General features: G+C 52.6%; 1 protein-coding gene across 2 annotated transcripts in view; it reads left to right on the forward strand.

Moving 5' to 3' along the window:
- Positions 1 to 15,682, forward strand: part of ARID1A (AT-rich interaction domain 1A) — a 33,527-nt gene that overhangs the window by 8,102 nt on the left and 9,743 nt on the right. The window contains exons 4-11 of one of the 2 annotated variants that reach the window (XM_033519624.1): positions 7,313 to 7,553; positions 7,861 to 7,950; positions 8,572 to 8,739; positions 9,374 to 9,671; positions 11,293 to 11,438; positions 11,522 to 11,631; positions 12,534 to 12,740; positions 13,215 to 13,422. In XM_033519624.1, the coding sequence (XP_033375515.1) occupies positions 7,313 to 7,553; positions 7,861 to 7,950; positions 8,572 to 8,739; positions 9,374 to 9,671; positions 11,293 to 11,438; positions 11,522 to 11,631; positions 12,534 to 12,740; positions 13,215 to 13,422 (1,468 nt within the window). Of the gene's footprint in view, positions 1 to 7,312; positions 7,554 to 7,860; positions 7,951 to 8,571; positions 8,740 to 9,373; positions 9,672 to 11,292; positions 11,439 to 11,521; positions 11,632 to 12,530; positions 12,741 to 13,214; positions 13,423 to 15,682 lie in introns of both variants that reach the window. The other variant, XM_033519623.1, reaches the window with a different exon arrangement.

A 15,682-nucleotide genomic window follows, 5' to 3' on the forward strand; every position in this document is an offset into this window, starting at 1 on the left:
GCCGCAGGATCCAGCGCCGTGCCCGGGGGCTGAGCTTCTGCTCTCCCAGCAGGGAAATCGAGGAAATCAGGCTTTCCCTTCCTCTCTGCTGCTGACTGGGTGTCACTGGAGACCCTTTAAACGGTGTGGAAGCCTCTGTGAGTGGTGTTGGGTGTTTGATCCTCATCCTCTTCCCCTTCCATCCAAGCTGACCCCGGCCAGGCCCCGCTGTGCTGGAGGGAGGCCGTGTTGGGGTGACCTTCCTGTGCTGCATGGAGCACTTGCAGGGTCACTGAGGCTTTGAACACTGCCACACCTGACCTTAGAAATCTTCTTCTGTCCTAAAACCTTCCTCCTGCTTTTTTAGAAATGGATCCTGTCACTGTTAATTGGTTCAGAGGCTGATGAGAATACTAAACGCTGATTTACCTTAAACTCCAAAGTACATGGATTGTACTTTGGATTTTAACCAAACAGGTTAAAACAGGGGCCTTGTAAATTTTGTAATAATTTCAGGCTCCTGCCTTTGCTGCTTCCCTTTGCCCATCCTGGCTGGGGTGCTTGGCATGGTGGCACAGTCACATGCTGGGATGACTAAATGCTTTGGAGTCTCAGCGTGTGGAACACGAGCCTGGGAGCGCCTTCCAGAGAAGCTGGGGAATGGGAATGTCCTCGAGTCTGGCAGTGGAAGGGGAGCTTCCTGCCTCCTCCATCCCTCTGTGTTTGGTCTTCAGACTTGGATGAGGAGATGTAAAAAGCTGTGGAAGGAAAACAAAAGCTCTTTGAATAAACAGGTCTGTCAGCTAAGGCCTGCACTCATTTCCCTGCTGCACCTGCCTTTCCAAGAGCAGCCTTTGCCCTCGATGGCTCGGAGATCCCTGCATCCCCACAGCTCCCAGGAATCCAGTGACAGCATCCTCTGCTGCTGCTGCCGTGTTGCTTTTCCTGTGCCCAGGACCCTCCTGCCTGTTTCCTGCAGCTGGTTTTGGGCTCAGTGCTGTTGCAGGAGCTGCAGGTGTCACCCTTTTGGGCTGGATGGACGGGACAGCTCCTGGCACGGCTGAGGTGACGCCGCCCTGTCTGGAAAAATTCCTCATTTTCCTGCTGCCTCGGATGTTTGATGTTGTACACAAACATTGTGTGAAGCTGGGAGCCCTGGTTATCAGCTGAGCAGTGTCCAAGGGGTTAAATGGGAACTCCTGTGTGGGGTTTGGCTGCTGCACCTCGCAGGGTCCTGTGGAAGAGCCCGGCACTTTCCGGGTGGGAATGCTGCCCTTCCACATGGCGGGTTCTCCCTCCAGCGACATCTTGTTCTGTGGATGAATCATGTTTTACTCCTTCTCTACTTTGTGCTGCAACTACAGCTCTGAATCTCCGCTCTCCAAAGACGGAGAAGATGAGATTTGTTCGCCTGCTCCGTGCTCAGAGGGGGAGGGAAGCCCCCTCACCCTCCCCCCTTTTTTTTTTAATACATTTTATTTTATTTTATTTTATTTGGAGGGGGAAGAGAAGGAGGGGTGGCACAGGGTAGGAGCAGGAGATGTGATTAAAGCTCCTGCCGAGGAGATCTGTGGGAGTGGAGTATCGACCTCTGAAAAATCAATGGCTGCTGCGGTAGCAGCGCCGGCTGTTCCGCAAGGCTCCGGTGCAGGAATGTGGCACAGCCAGCAGCGCTTCCCTCTGTCCTCCTCCCTGCTCCATCCTGTGCCTCACCTCCATTTACTGAGCTGGATTAGAACAGCAGCTTATTTTTGCAATCAGAGTAAAATTTCTGGTGTGGCACCAAGCCCCTCCTCCTGCCAGCCTCCTCTGGAAGGCTCCCTTCCCTGCAGTGCAGCTCGAGCCAGCAGCTTCTCCCAGTTTGTCTGAAGCCAGCCTGGGAGAATGAGCTCCTCAGCTTCTTTTTTCAGCAAGGAAACTGCACGAATCTCTCTGGCATGTTCCAGTCCCCATCTTAGGTTTGTAATTCTCAGCGCTGCTGCCTGAGAGGAGCTGGAACTCCTCGGAAGGGAAGGGAATATGGACTGTGCAGAGGAGGCTGGAGCCTTGCTGCGTTACCTCTCTGGTGTTTGTTTTAGTGGGCAGGTGTTTTCCCCTTGAAGTGGTGGAAGTCCAGCACTTCCTTCCCCTCCGTGAGGACTGTGGGGATGAGTGAGTGGCACCTGAGGGCCCCCAGGTCCTTATGGCAGCCTCAGTTTGGTACCAGGGTCTTGATGTTCTTTCCTCTTGCTGAGCTCCTTTCCAGTTGCTTTTATGTCATCAGAGGTTGAGCTTCCAGGCCCATATCCAAGGGGCCATTCCCAGTGATTTCATTGCAGATAAATCCCTTTGTTCCTTCTGGCTGCTGGTCTTGTCCCATTTCGAAGGGGAACATCCCCTTTGTGTCTTGTCCAGCCCGTCCCCACACCGGGAATGATCCTGAAGCTGTTTTTGGTGCTGGACAGATGGACTCGTGTTCTCTCCACAATAACTGGTGGTAGAAAAGCAGAGTAAGGGGAATGGTGGCCATCCCTGGCACAAGTTGTATGTTTTTGGGGTAGGACAGGGCTTGGAAAAATCTCTGTTCTGTTTTGGAGATACTGGATGATAAATCTGGCTGGATGAAAAGAATCAGCTGGGTTTCCACTGGAGCTGAACTTGTTCCCAAGCTCCAGCTTCTGGTTTCTGCTGGGGGACCCACCTGGAAGAGGCACAGCAGGAAAGACCCTTGTGCCACTTGTGTGGAACCCTGGGGCTCCTTTGTGGGTGTGCTGTGAGTGGAGCATGGAGCTCCAGGAGAGACTTGTGTGGAGCACCAGAGGCAGCATTTGTCTGTGCTGCCAAGGGAGGAACAAGTCTATCCATGTCCCCAAAATAGCAGGGAGATCCTGCCAGTCAGCTGTGTGATTGTTGTGATAGAGAGGATTGAGGTATTTTGGGTGTGGAAATAAAGGGGAAGGAAAGGACAAGCTTGTGATTTTTAAACGTTGGTAGTTCTTGAATAAGTGGAAAAGCAACTGCACAGAGAAAGAGTTTGTAATAGAAAGTGAAGATTTCAATTAGAAGGAAGGAAGAGGCTTTTTCCCTTTCAGAAAGGACTGGAGAATAAATTTAGCCATTGTTCTCTGGCCTTGCATGTGAGCATCTTATGGAAACAACTGGCCTTACAGAATTTATAAGCTCCACCACATGCTCGTCTCAGAGCATAATTTCCTTGAGTGCTGTCTGGTGATCTGATCCTGCCGAGATCATTCCCAGCTCCCCCACACTTCCCACTGGAGGGGCTGGGGATGGCCAGGGGAGGCTGCAGTCCCCTGTAAAGGTAAATTCCATTTACTTTCTGGTCAGTCTTCCTGCTCTTCCAGATCGGTGGGATGGGCTGGAGCAGCCTCTCTCTGCTCCTCTGGGATTTTGTTACCTTGATCTCAAGCATTTCTCGTCGTTTCATCTCTGTGTTTGTTTAACAAACGAGCTCTATCAGATAGAGGGGTGCTGGTTCCTGCTGCCAGATAAAAGAGTCCCGGCTGTTTCCAGCACACAGCACCCGGCTCCTCGTGCTGCTCATGCCAGGACCTGCAGCCCTTTCCCTGCGAGGGGTGCAGTCCCTGCCCTCCTGGGGGAGCAGATTGTGTGGATTTGTTGTGGTGTGAGGAGGAGGTGGCGGTGCCCTGTTTGTCAGCAGCACCGACAGCCCCGCGCTGGCACCGGCCCGGCCTGGGCAGCCTCTCGCAGCTGGAACCGCTCAGCTCCAGGGTCCCCGTGGGCTTCCGCTATCAGGTCACATCCCAAAATAACACTGGGCACTATTTCAAGTGAAGAAACTCAGGCTTTGGGGCTGCAGCCAGCCTGGAGTGTGAGATTCTGTGTGAAATAGTTGGAATCCCTCCAGCGTTTTTGATCTGCATGGCAGATGAGCAATAAAATGCATAAAAAACACATTGGAAACACGTGAGGAAATTCTCCAGACCCTGACGTCTCCTTGAGTTGGCAGAGCCGCTGCTGCCGAGCCTCACCTCCTGTCTGGGCTCCCTGGCTGTGCTGGCAGAGGGAAGGGGAGAGCCCTTCTCCTGCTGTGGCTTCCCAGGGCTCCCCCGGTGCTCCGTGGGAGGAAAATAAAACCTCCCAGGCCCTCTGCTCTTGGGCTCCCTCCAGAACCCCCTGACGGCAGCAGGTCTCCATTATTTCCATCAGCTTTTATTGTTTTGAAAGCCTTCTCTGCTGGGGCTGCCCTGAGAACGGGCTGCAGGGAGATGCAGGGATTTCCTTTCCTCCTGGTTTGGGCTGTCGGAGCTGGGGGTGTCATTTAGGTTTAATTAACCCCTGGTGCCCCTGGGGCTTGGAGGATTTGAAGGGAGGAAAGCATCTCCTCACTGATGGAGGGGCTCACACATTCCAGTCCATGTTTTCTCCTTCCCCTCACAGGAGTTTCCCTTCTGAGCAGCTCAGCCCTGCTGAATAACACGCTCAGAAAATGCTGCTGTGCTGGCTGAACCCTTCTTTGCTGGGAAATGACTTTATTGTTGGAATTTATAAAACTTACATCTCTTTGGAGGTGGAAGTCGCTTCAGGAGTTGCTTGGTTTTGACGCTCCTGTTTCAACTCATGTCCCAACAGCTGGGAAAGGATGTGAAATTCACTTTAAAGTCATTTCAACTGATAATAATCGGGGGGCTGATGCACAGCCAAAGCTCTGCTGTTCCTCTGGGGGTCTCTCATGGGTATGAGAGGGGCTCCCAGGGGTGCAGCCACCCAGGGCCCAGCTGCTTCCTTAAAACAGGATGTTTTTAATGATTTGAGTACTGGAGCATTGATACACGGGCAAGGTGGAAGGCATGAGCTCTGGAGATCGTTGCTTACCTCTTAGGAATTAATTTTCAAACCGTTTTTAACGTTCCTTCATTTTATGTCTCGCAGATATTTTCATGTCTGGCATTCCCAGGCCTCACCCTCTTGTGCTGCCCAGTTCATGTGGAATATTGCCCAGGCCATGGAGCAGTGACCTCCACACATCCTGAGCTCCCTCCACACAAAACCTTCTCCTTGCCTCTTGGAGAAGCACTTAGCCCAGCTAAAGAAAGGAAATTCACATTTCACCCTGCATGCTTGCTCTGTAGCTGTTCTTTCATGCCAGCATTTGTCCCAGGTGCACATTTTTAATGTGTTTTTTTTCCCCTTGAGCCTAAAAGCCCCTCATCTCTGCAGCCCAGGCACTAAAACCCCCTCCACCAGGAGCTTACGTGGTGCAGAATTCCAGAGCTGGAAATGGGTTTGGCCTCCCAACTCCATCTCAGTGATGAGGAAAAGCGTTGGATGCACTCGGTGATTCCAACCTTCCCGTACTGAAGGGACATGGCAGTATTTCCATGCAGTTGGAGGCTGGTCTGAACTGGTTTCTGGACATTCTGATCCCTCTGTGGGCTCTGGGGGAATCTCTTTGTGCCTTGTATCGTTGGGTGCAGTAAATCTCAGCGAGAGGAGTGTTTTGCTCTTGATTGTTTGTGTTGGTTGATGCTTTTTAATGCAGAATGTTGGAAATAATGTCTCTTTACTCCCACTTCAGATGGTTTCCTCAGTAGGAATGTGGGATTTGTCAAAGTTGTCCAGGGAAAAGCACCCAAATAGCAGCATAAAGGAGCAATGCTTTTGATGTTACAATAGGAAAGTAGTGAAAATTGCAAGAGATCTCAGAAACTATTTTTAGGCTTTTTCTGCAGTTTTTTTAGCTTTCATTGAAATAAAACAAAGCATTTTTTTTCCCCCCTCAGGAAGATGATACTTGAGCAGTAAGCAAATACACCTCAGAGACTGTGGTGCAGGAAATGAGCTCTCCAACAGGAGCAGTAATGGAAGGGGAGGCAGGACACGCTCTGCACTAAATCATCCCACCAAGTGCCTGGGCTCTGCAGCTCCAATGTAACACTTGCCAGCATTTGTTAGAAGCATTTTGTTCAAATTCCATTAAAACAGGGGAAACTGCTGTGCTGCAGCAGCTGAAGGTGGTGCTGAGGCCCAGCTCTGCCCTCTGTCCCACGGGGGTGATGCTTGGGTGTTGGCTTTTATTCCTCATAATTCCACTTTCTCCATGATTTCCACGTCCTGGATGTGCTGTCTGAGCCTCTGCACGTCCCTGCTGTTGGGGACTCCCCAAGAGTCTGGAGTTCCAGGTCCATCTGCACTGCCAGCACTGGGAAAACATTCCCTGAAGTGCTGCTGAAGCAGGAATTGTGCTGTCAGTGTAAATGAAACCAGGGTGTCCAGGTGATTTATCAGCTGCCTCAGCCGTTCTCTGTGGGGTTTAAATGAGGTTGGCTCTGCTTGTGCTGAATTCTGTGCAGGGAGAATGACCTGGGATTCCCTCAGGGCTCGCCCAGAACCCTTCTGATCCAGAGCTGATTGCTCTGGAAGACTTAGGAAGGGTAAGTGAAGTCCTGGTAAGCTTTGGCCTCCACTTCTTCACCTGCCGTGATCCTTTGAACCTCTGGCAGAGATTTTATCTAATCCCTGCAATAGTTACAACTTGCCAGCTTTCTGTTCAAATACTCTGCCACTTCCTGTGGCTGTGGCTGATCATTCACTGCAGCTGATGCACCTTGTTACCAACCAGCCAGCACAGCGGGGCATGTTGGACATCAGCTCCTTGGAATTATCCCCATTTTCACACTTGCCAGCTGCTTTTTGATGCCGTCACTTTGCTGCTGTGGCAATTGGAGGTTTCAGCTCTCTCAGGCTTTTTGTGCTTTTCTTCTCCAAGGTGAATAGATGCAGAAGGAAGGGTGTTCTCTAGCTTTGCCTTGGAGAAAAGCTAAACTTTACAGGTTGACGCAGTAACTGCTAATTTTTGCTGTCTTTGAAGAAAGGGAAGTGGGAACCCTGAAGAGTATTTTATGGTTTTCTTTTAAATCTCTGTTTAGTTTGTTTTTATCCATCTCAAGTGAGTAGTTTCCCAGCTCATAGGAGGTTTATGAATTAATTATGGTGAGGCAGGAGTTTTCTGTCTTTCAGAGGCTGAGCCACGTTTCCCTTCCAAGCCACGATCACATGGACTGTCTCCTGTGTTTGCAGTTTTACGTGTGCTGTTGATGCATTCTTTAACTTCCCACCTCTAAACTGAATCAAAAGGAGCAAGTAGGAGCATTAGCCAGTTGTTTGGGCCAGCAGCAAGGCAGCTGAGGAGCTGCTGGCTTCAGACTGGCAGCAGGATAGGACAGGTGTGGCAGCTGCAGCTCTGGCAGCAGCAGAAAGCAGAGATCACCGAGTGCTGCGTGCCCAGGGACAGGAGCTGTGCCTGAGCCGTGTGTGAGAGCAGAGCAGCCCCGTGGCTCTGTGGTTTCTGATGTGTTTGTGTGCCCTGCAGGACCTGTCTGGTTCCATAGATGACCTGCCCATGGGGACCGAAGGAGCCCTGAGCCCTGGAGTAAGCACATCAGGGATTTCCAGCAGCCAAGGAGAGCAGAGTAACCCAGCTCAGTCTCCTTTCTCGCCACATACCTCTCCTCACCTGCCAGGCATCAGAGGACCCTCCCCGTCCCCAGTTGGATCTCCAGCCAGCGTTGCTCAGTCCCGCTCCGGCCCCCTCTCCCCTGCTGCAGTCCCAGGTAACCTCGCACCTGCCGGGCTCTGAGCCGTGCTGCCCAGGGGGAGGAGCTGCCCAGAGCCAGCTCTGGGTGATTTCTGAGCTCCTCTGAGCTCCTTTGTTGGTGTGAGAGGGCTGCAGCTCTCGGGGGCTGCGTGGGGTGCTGCGAGCCAGCGGTGCCATTGCAGCGGCGCTTGCCGTTGTTCCTCCTTCCCACGGCTCCATCCCCTTGTCCTGGGGCTCTCTGGGGTTCTGGGGTGGCTCTGCTCCCTGCTGGGTGTGTGGGGAGCAGCTGCTGATGATCTTTCTGTGTCCTTTCTGTGGCCCAGGCAATCAGATGCCTCCCCGCCCGCCCAGCGGCCAGTCGGACACGATCCTGCACCCCTCCATGAACCAGTCGAGCATCGCGCAGGACCGAGGTGGGTGCACGAGTTCACTTCACTTACCTGGCCTGGGGACGTGACTCCTGTGGGAGAGAGCACCAAAAACTGCCCCAGGCTGAAGTGCTGAGGCACCTTGCAGTAAATTCAGCTGCTGGTGGCTGTTTGGCCTCCAAGTGTTCCATCCAAACAGGTGCTTTGGCTTCCAAGATGTTTTGTCTGGCTTCTCAACGTGCTTTCTTTAAGCTTCCAAACAAGGGGTGCTCACAGCAATGCTGTGTGCCTTTCCCCTGTGAGAGAGTAAGGTTTTGGGGGGAAAAACACATGTAAAATTTCAGCTCTCCTGGCTGAAGGTATGGAGCTGTCACCCTGAGAAAACAAACAAGTGAACAAAAACCAAGAACAAGAAGCCCCAAGGATTTGCAGAGCTGTACTGGCTTCTGCTGTGACACTAAGGGTTTTTTTTTTTTCTGGCTAAAACAGGAAATTGGATCTGTTATCTGCTCAGATAACACTGGCTCCTTAATGCAGCCACTAAAATGTGTCGAGGCTGTTGCTGGAAGGATTCTGTCAGTGCTGGGGGCTGTTGGCTGGAACACGTGTGTGCAGCGGCAGCTCCAGATGCTTTGCAGTAACCATTTTCTCCCTCCTGGTGTGCAGGGTACCTGCAGAGGAACCCCCAGATGCCCCAGTACAGCTCCCCCCAGCCCGGCTCAGCCTTATCCCCCCGGCAGTCCTCGGGAGCACAGATGCACGCCGGCATGGGGCCCTACCAGCAGAACTCCATGGGGAGCTACGGACCCCAGGGCGGGCAGTACGGACCTCAAGGTGGGAACTGAGCCACAAAAGGCCTCTCTCTGTCCTGCTGTCGTGCTGGGGACACAGGTTGCCCAGAGAAGCTGTGGCTGCCCCGTCCCTGGGCGTTCAAGGGCAGGTTGGAGCAAGCTGGGGTAGTGGAAGGTGACCCTGCCCATGGGATGCTCTTCAAGGTCCCTTCCAAACCAATCCGTGATTCCGTGATAAATGTTTTGATTTGTCCTCTCTTAATCTGTGGGTGATACCAGCCAGAGCTTTGCCTCTGTTGAGATGGATGGAATGTGTTGCCTTCAGGGACAGCTGTACTTCTAAAAGCAGGAATCTTCCTCCTCACTTGGGAATTAGCAGGTCGCGTTTTGGGAAGGGTTAACGTGGGATTTTCCATCCTGTCCTGGACCATTTAGCTCCCCGTGCTGGGCTGAGGTTTGGGAGAGTTTCAGGCAGCTCCTGAATCGATGTTGTTCCTTGGCTGTGTCACAACACATTTTACGTGGCTTATATCCAAGTGCTTTGACTTTGTGTTGAGGTGCGAACACTCCCCCTCATCTCCGTTAGCGATCCTTAAATATTTGCCGATAGCAGATTTTTGACGGTGATTCATAAACCTCCCCGTTTGAGCGTGCCCTGTGTGTGTTCCCCTCCCCAGGAGGTTACCCCAGGCAGCCCAACTACAACGCCATGTCCAACGCCAGCTACCCCAGCCCGGGCATGGGGGGCAGCATCAACCCTCTGCACGGGCAGAGCGGGGTGCCCCCGTACAGCGGGCTGCCCCCGGGCAGGATGGGCCACGCAGCCATGGGCAGCCGGCCCTACGGCCCCAACATGGGCAGCATCCCCCCCCAGGTGGGCAGCGGCATGTGCCCCCCGCCCGCCGGCATGAACCGCAAGGCGCAGGAGGCCGCCGCCGCCGCCATGCACGCCGCAGCCAACTCCATCCAGAACAGGTAGGGAGGCTGGGGACAACGCTCAGAGAGACTGCTGGGGGCGGGTTCTGTCCTTCCTGGGGGGGTTCTGTCCTTCCTGGGGGGGTTCTGTCCTTCCTGGGGGGGTTTTGTCCTTCCTGGGGGGTTCTGTCCTTCCTAGAGGGTTTTTGTCCTTCCTGGAGGGATCTTCTCTTTCCTGGAGGGGTTCTGTCCTTCCTGGAGGGTCTTTGTCCTTCCTAGAGGGTCTTTGTCCTTCCTGGAGGGTTTTTGTCCTTCCTGGAGGGTTTTTTCCTTCCTAGAGGGCTTTCTTCCCTTCCTAGAGGGTCTTTTTCCTTCCTGCAGGGATCTTCTCTTTCCTAGAGGGTCTTTGTCCTTCCTGGGGTTTTTTTTTCCTTCCTGGAGGGTCTTTGTCCTTCCTGGAGGGTCTTTGTCCTTCCTGAAGGGTTTTTTTCCTTCCTGGAGGTTTTTTTTCCTTCCTGGAGGGTTTTTTTCCTTCCTGGAGGGTTTTTTTCCTTCCTGGAGGGTTGGTTCTCCAGTGTTAGAAAGGAAGAGAGGAAAACCTGTGTGTTGGAATGCCCAGAGCAGCTGTGGCTCTCTCCAAGGCCAGGCTGGAAGGGGCTGGGAGCAGCCTGGGATGGTGGGAGGTGTCCCTGCCATGGCAGGGGTGGAACAGGATCTTTCTTTAGGATCTGTCCACCCCAAACCATTCCAGCACTCTCTACATAATTAATGACACACTTAGGGAATTTTTTCATGCTTAACTCTGAGATCCCTTCAGTTGTTTTTGCATTTTGCTCTCTGGTCTTCTGTTCCCTGGGTGCCTTGGAGACTCTGCAGCCCCTAAATGCAGCAGCCACCCAGCTGTGTGTGATCCAAGGCATTGCTTGTCCAGTGTGAGGAGCTTCTTCCTTTTAGGGCCTCGATGAGCAGCTGTGGGAAAGGAGCTGGAATTCAGCTCTGAACTTTGAACTGTTTTCTGTGGTGGTTTTTTCCCTTATTGCCCATTTCAGGGTAGGTGTGTGTGGCCTACCAGAATGCCATGGGAGCCATGAACATGCTCTTAAATTGTGTTCCCCCAGAACTGCTGGATGTATTTGTTTGACTGGACACTGCTCTTTGTCTTCACCTGAGGGCTGCTCCTGCAACCTCCTGCTTTTCCCTGTGGCTGCCAAGTTCCCAAACCCCACTAAAGGCACCCATGGCTGTCCCCTGGGGGAAGAAGCTGGAGCCAGAGTTGTGTGGGAAGTTTGCAGTACCTGGGAAACAATGCTTCCAACCCAGGACATTCCACGATTGTAAATCCTGCATTCTCACTCCCCTGCCCAGGGCTGCAGGCTAAAGGCAATTTAACAACTGAAATGAGGCTCAGTTTGTGGATGTAGAACAAGATGAAGGGTGAAAATGTCCAGAGATCAAGTCCCACTTTCCAAAGGGTTTGCATCCCCTTTTCTCCTGAGCGTGACTTGGGCTCTGGGTCCTGAGCTTTACAAGAGCACCTGATCTTTGTTCTTCCCTTGGAAAAATGGTTTGGGGCAAGTGACTTCTCCATGGCCTTTTTAGGTTTCCTTTAGCAAAGCTGCTTCCTCAGAAGGCAATATCCTAGTGCTTAACATGTGGAGTAAGTGTCTGTTTCTTCCTCCAGGCCTCCTGGTTATCCCAACATGAATCAGGGGGGAATGATGGGCACTGGAGCTCCTTACGGGCAGGGGATTAACAGCATGGCTGGCATGATAAACCCCCAGGGCCCACCCTACCCCATGGGGGGAAACATGGCCAACAACTCTGCAGGTGAGCCAGAGCTTCAGGATTTCACTCATTTCATTGCACTGGGAGGAAAATCAGTGTTTTTAAAGATTCCTTTCATTTCCCAGGGATGGCAGCAAGCCCTGAAATGATGGGACTCGGGGATGTCAAATTAACACCTGCAACTAAAATGAACAACAAGGCAGATGGGACGCCCAAAGCAGAATCCAAGTCAAAGGTAAAATGTTCTGGGTTTTGTTTTTATTGACTCCCATCCTCTTCAGCATCCAGGGAAATAAAGCCATGTGCTGTGTGTTGGCTTGGATTGCACAGTGTGAGAAATGGAGGGGAGCGTTTCCCAGTCCTATGGGAGTCATGGATTTCACCTGGAAAACAAATTCAGTATTAGGAATTATTACCTGCCACAGTGAAACTGCCAAAAGCAGCGTAAACAAACCTGAGTTTGTTGGTGGAGTGGGCCTGGAGCGAGTTAGCTCTCAGCTGGGACGTGGTAACTAAAGTGTTGCAGTTGTTTCACAAACAAACCTCTCACTAATCCTGTATTAAAGCCAGAAGAGGGAGGCAAACAAGTTCTTCAGGGAGTGTTTTTCTTTGCATTGCTGCTACCAGTTTCAAAAGAACCACCAAAAAAAGCAGTTTCTGAGCCCCTGGTCTCCTCCTTTGCTACCTGAAGGGAAACAGATGCTCAGCAGGTTTGATCCCTGTGCCAGCACAAGCAGATCCAGGAGCTCTCTCGCTTCTGCTCCTGTCTCTGGCATCTGCCTCTCTTATTTATGGCAAAAGAGGACTTGAGTGCTCTTGGCCACAAATCAGGGCTGCTCTGTCCCGCTCTGTGCTGTGGAAGGATCATCTCACGAGCCGTGAACACGCTCAGTTTTGGGTCTAGGGCTCACCTGGAACATCAGCAGGTTTGAGGAACATGTCTAGTTCGGGAGCTCGTATTTAAATAAGGATTTGGAATGCCAGAGCCATCTGTGCCTCTGCTGCAGGTGGTGAAAGACACAAGAGACAGGGGCAGCATGAGGGGCCTGGGGGGAGCAGGGCTGGGATTCCAGCTGGGACACGCAGGAGCTGCTGTTGTGCTGCTCAGTCCTGATCTCTCTTTCCTTCTCCCAGAAGTCCAGTTCCTCTACCACAACCAACGAGAAGATCACCAAACTGTACGAGCTGGGCGGGGAGCCCGAGAGGAAGCTGTGGGTGGATCGTTACCTGGCCTTCACCGAGGAGAAGGCCATGGGCATGACCAACCTGCCAGCCGTGGGCAGGAAGCCCCTGGACCTGTACAGGCTCTACATCTCCGTCAAGGAGATCGGGGGATTGACTCAGGTCAGTGACCCCAGCCAGGGGACAGAGCTGCCCACAGCACAAAGATCAGCTCTCTGGCCAGATGTGAGCCATGAATTTCCATTGAGCCACATTTTATCTCTCTTTGGTTTCTGTCAATAGAACCCAGGGCCCTCTAAGAGAGCCAGATGTCTGCTCTCCCTTTGTCTGGGTGAGAACAGTCTGTGGCCAGATCCAGTTCAAGCCCTCGTTCCCCACTTTGTCCAGTGCAAAGATTGGTGTCACTGTCTTTTGTCTTTGCACCTGGCTGTCAGCTGACCTCGTGACTAATTCGATTTGCAATCTGTCCCTGTAAATCTGAAAAGTTTTCTGTAGGTGAAGAAGGGGGTTCAGTGGTTTTGGGGCTGCTCTGCTCAGCCCTCACTGCACCCTTTGTGTGAGCTGGGACGGGCTGAGCTCTCCTCTCGGAGGTACAGCTGGGATTTGGAGTTCAGAGCCTCCTGTTTGGTTGTGCAGGTCAACAAAAACAAGAAGTGGCGTGAGCTGGCCACCAACCTGAACGTGGGCACGTCGAGCAGCGCGGCCAGCTCGCTGAAGAAGCAGTACATCCAGTGTCTGTACGCCTTCGAGTGCAAGATCGAGAGGGGAGAGGACCCCCCTCCAGACATCTTTGCAGCTGCTGATTCAAAGAAGTCCCAGACCAAGATCCAACCTCCATCTCCAGGTGAGGCCAGAGCCTGCTTTGGGTGTGTGAGCAGGAGGGTCTCTGGTGCTGTGCTCTGGGCCAGGCTGGTCCAAGCTGCCACAAAAGCCCCTCCTGTCCTGTGGTTGTGTGGAATGAAAATGCTCTGGAGATGTGGGAATGGACAAAACTGGGAGTGAGTTGAGCCTCTTGGGATAGTTCAGCTCTGGACTGAGTACATTGAGAAAAAGGAAAACCTAAAAACGTGCACAGACACCCACCCACACCTCTGTGCTTGCTGCTGCATCCCTGCCTGCTGAGACCACGGTGGGGAGAGCTCTGGAGCTTCCCTGCAAGGTGATTCCAGCAGCAGCCCTTGAGCTGCTCCTCTCTGGGAGCCCTCTGCAAAAGCTGTGCTGGTTTGTGCCAGTGGCACCTTCTGGGGGAAAGGCTGGATGTGGCTGTGCACTCACCCTCCTCAGGAATTGCTGCTCCCCCAGCAGGGGCCAGGGAGGATTTGAGGCTCTGTGACAGAGCACTGCAGGCTTACAACAGGCTGGGGGCTTCAGGAACCGAGCCCTTCCAAATGAACCCTTGCTGTTGTTTCAGGTGTGATGGGGTGCTCCTGTTTCTGAATATTTCAGCATAATGCTCAATTCAGATTTGTTAAACAAAAAAAGAAAAGACATCCAGGCCAGCCATGCACGTTGTGCTTTTTAGTCTTTGGAAAGTCTGATCCTTTCTGTCTCATTTGCATTGACTTCATTGCTTGAATTGCTGCTGAATTTGCCAACTCTTCTTTAAGCTTGAGTTTTCCAGTTTGTCTTATAACTAAAAAACTTCAGATGCTTTTTCTGGTCAGGAGCCTGCTCATGTAGGTGAAATAAAAACTTGGTCTGCTTTGAAGTTCCTATAATGTTTGCAAGAAAAAAAAAGCTTTTTTGGTTCTGAACCCTGGCACCATCTTTGTCTGGCTCCCAAGGAGTGGAATAATGAACTTCTTTTGGCTGCAGTGCAGTTGTGTCCCAGCCCTGCTGAGCCCTTTGGTGACACTGGGCTTCTCCCAGTGCTCTGCTGGACACCACATTTCTCTCTCCTTCCAGCTGCAGGGAGGGTTTGGTAAAGAACTAAATCATGTCCTGTCACTGGTCAGGAAACCTGCCCCAGCAGAGCTTCAGCCTTGCTGTGTTCTGCAAGATAAAGTGACTTTTGTGCCGTGAGACCGAACCCCTGTCCAAAGTGGGGTCTGAGTTCTGCTCGAACTAAACCACAAATCTAACCCCACTTTCTTCCCAAAGCCTCTTTCTTGCCCCCCTGAGGCAGTGGAACAAAGATGTTGAGAGCATTTGGAGTTTATCTGGAGAGAGCTGAGACTTTTTGGAAGGCACTGGAGGCTTGCTGCAGCTCTGGGTGTGTGTCAGAGCGGGTTTGGTGCCACATCAGTTTTTGTTTTGTTTTAGCTCACGTGGTGTTTGTGCAGGGCCTGGCTCTGCTTTCAGGGCTGAGCTCCTGCTTCAGGAAGTTGAAAGGAATTTGCAGGGCTCTTAGCCCAAACTGTGCAGGTTTGGGTCCTGCTGTGACAGGGCTCTCGCCCTGCTCCAGACTCCCAGGGCTGGGAATGTGCAGAGGCAGCACTGGAGCCTGGCTGGTGGCTCTGGTGCTTTATGCTGAATCACTCAGCGTGTCCCTGCTCCTCTTTCACTTTCCTTTTCTCCCTCTCCGGCCCTGGGCGTGTAGGGCAGGACAGAAGTTGCTCTGTCAGCCCAGCTCCAGGCTGAAGAGCCCTGGGGAGTGTGGAGTCCTGCTGGAGGCTGCTCTTCCAGGCCCCACACCTCCTGTCCCCCAGGGAATCACCTGGACAGGAATAAATTCCCTGTTTGGGAACCTGTGGACAACAGAGGGACATTGTGAAGCCGTTTCCTCATTTGGCTGAAGGGCTCTGCTGTCCCACAGACGTGGTTTGCTCTCCCTGCACACCTCACAACCTGTTGGCATTGGCTCTCTCAGAGCCCGGGGAGCGGGGAGGATTGCACCGTGCCACCCCATCCAGCACTCCCCGAGCTGCCCATCACCTCCCTCAGCACCCAGAGGTGTTCCCAGAGATCAGGGCCTGGGGAACTGGGAATTCCCTGGTCGGAAAACCGGGAGTTTCCCTCTGGCAGAGTCCTGAGGGGGAACCTTGGCTTTGAGTTCCCAGAGCGTGGAGCTGGCCCCGCTCCAGATCCGTGTGGATTTGTGAGTGGGAGGGATGGCAGGAGGTGGGGACAAACAGCAGCAAGGCAGGGAATGTCCCAGGGAATGT

This window comes from Parus major, chromosome 23 (assembly GCF_001522545.3).
Source record: "Parus major isolate Abel chromosome 23, Parus_major1.1, whole genome shotgun sequence".
Taxonomy (NCBI): Eukaryota; Metazoa; Chordata; class Aves; order Passeriformes; family Paridae; genus Parus; species Parus major.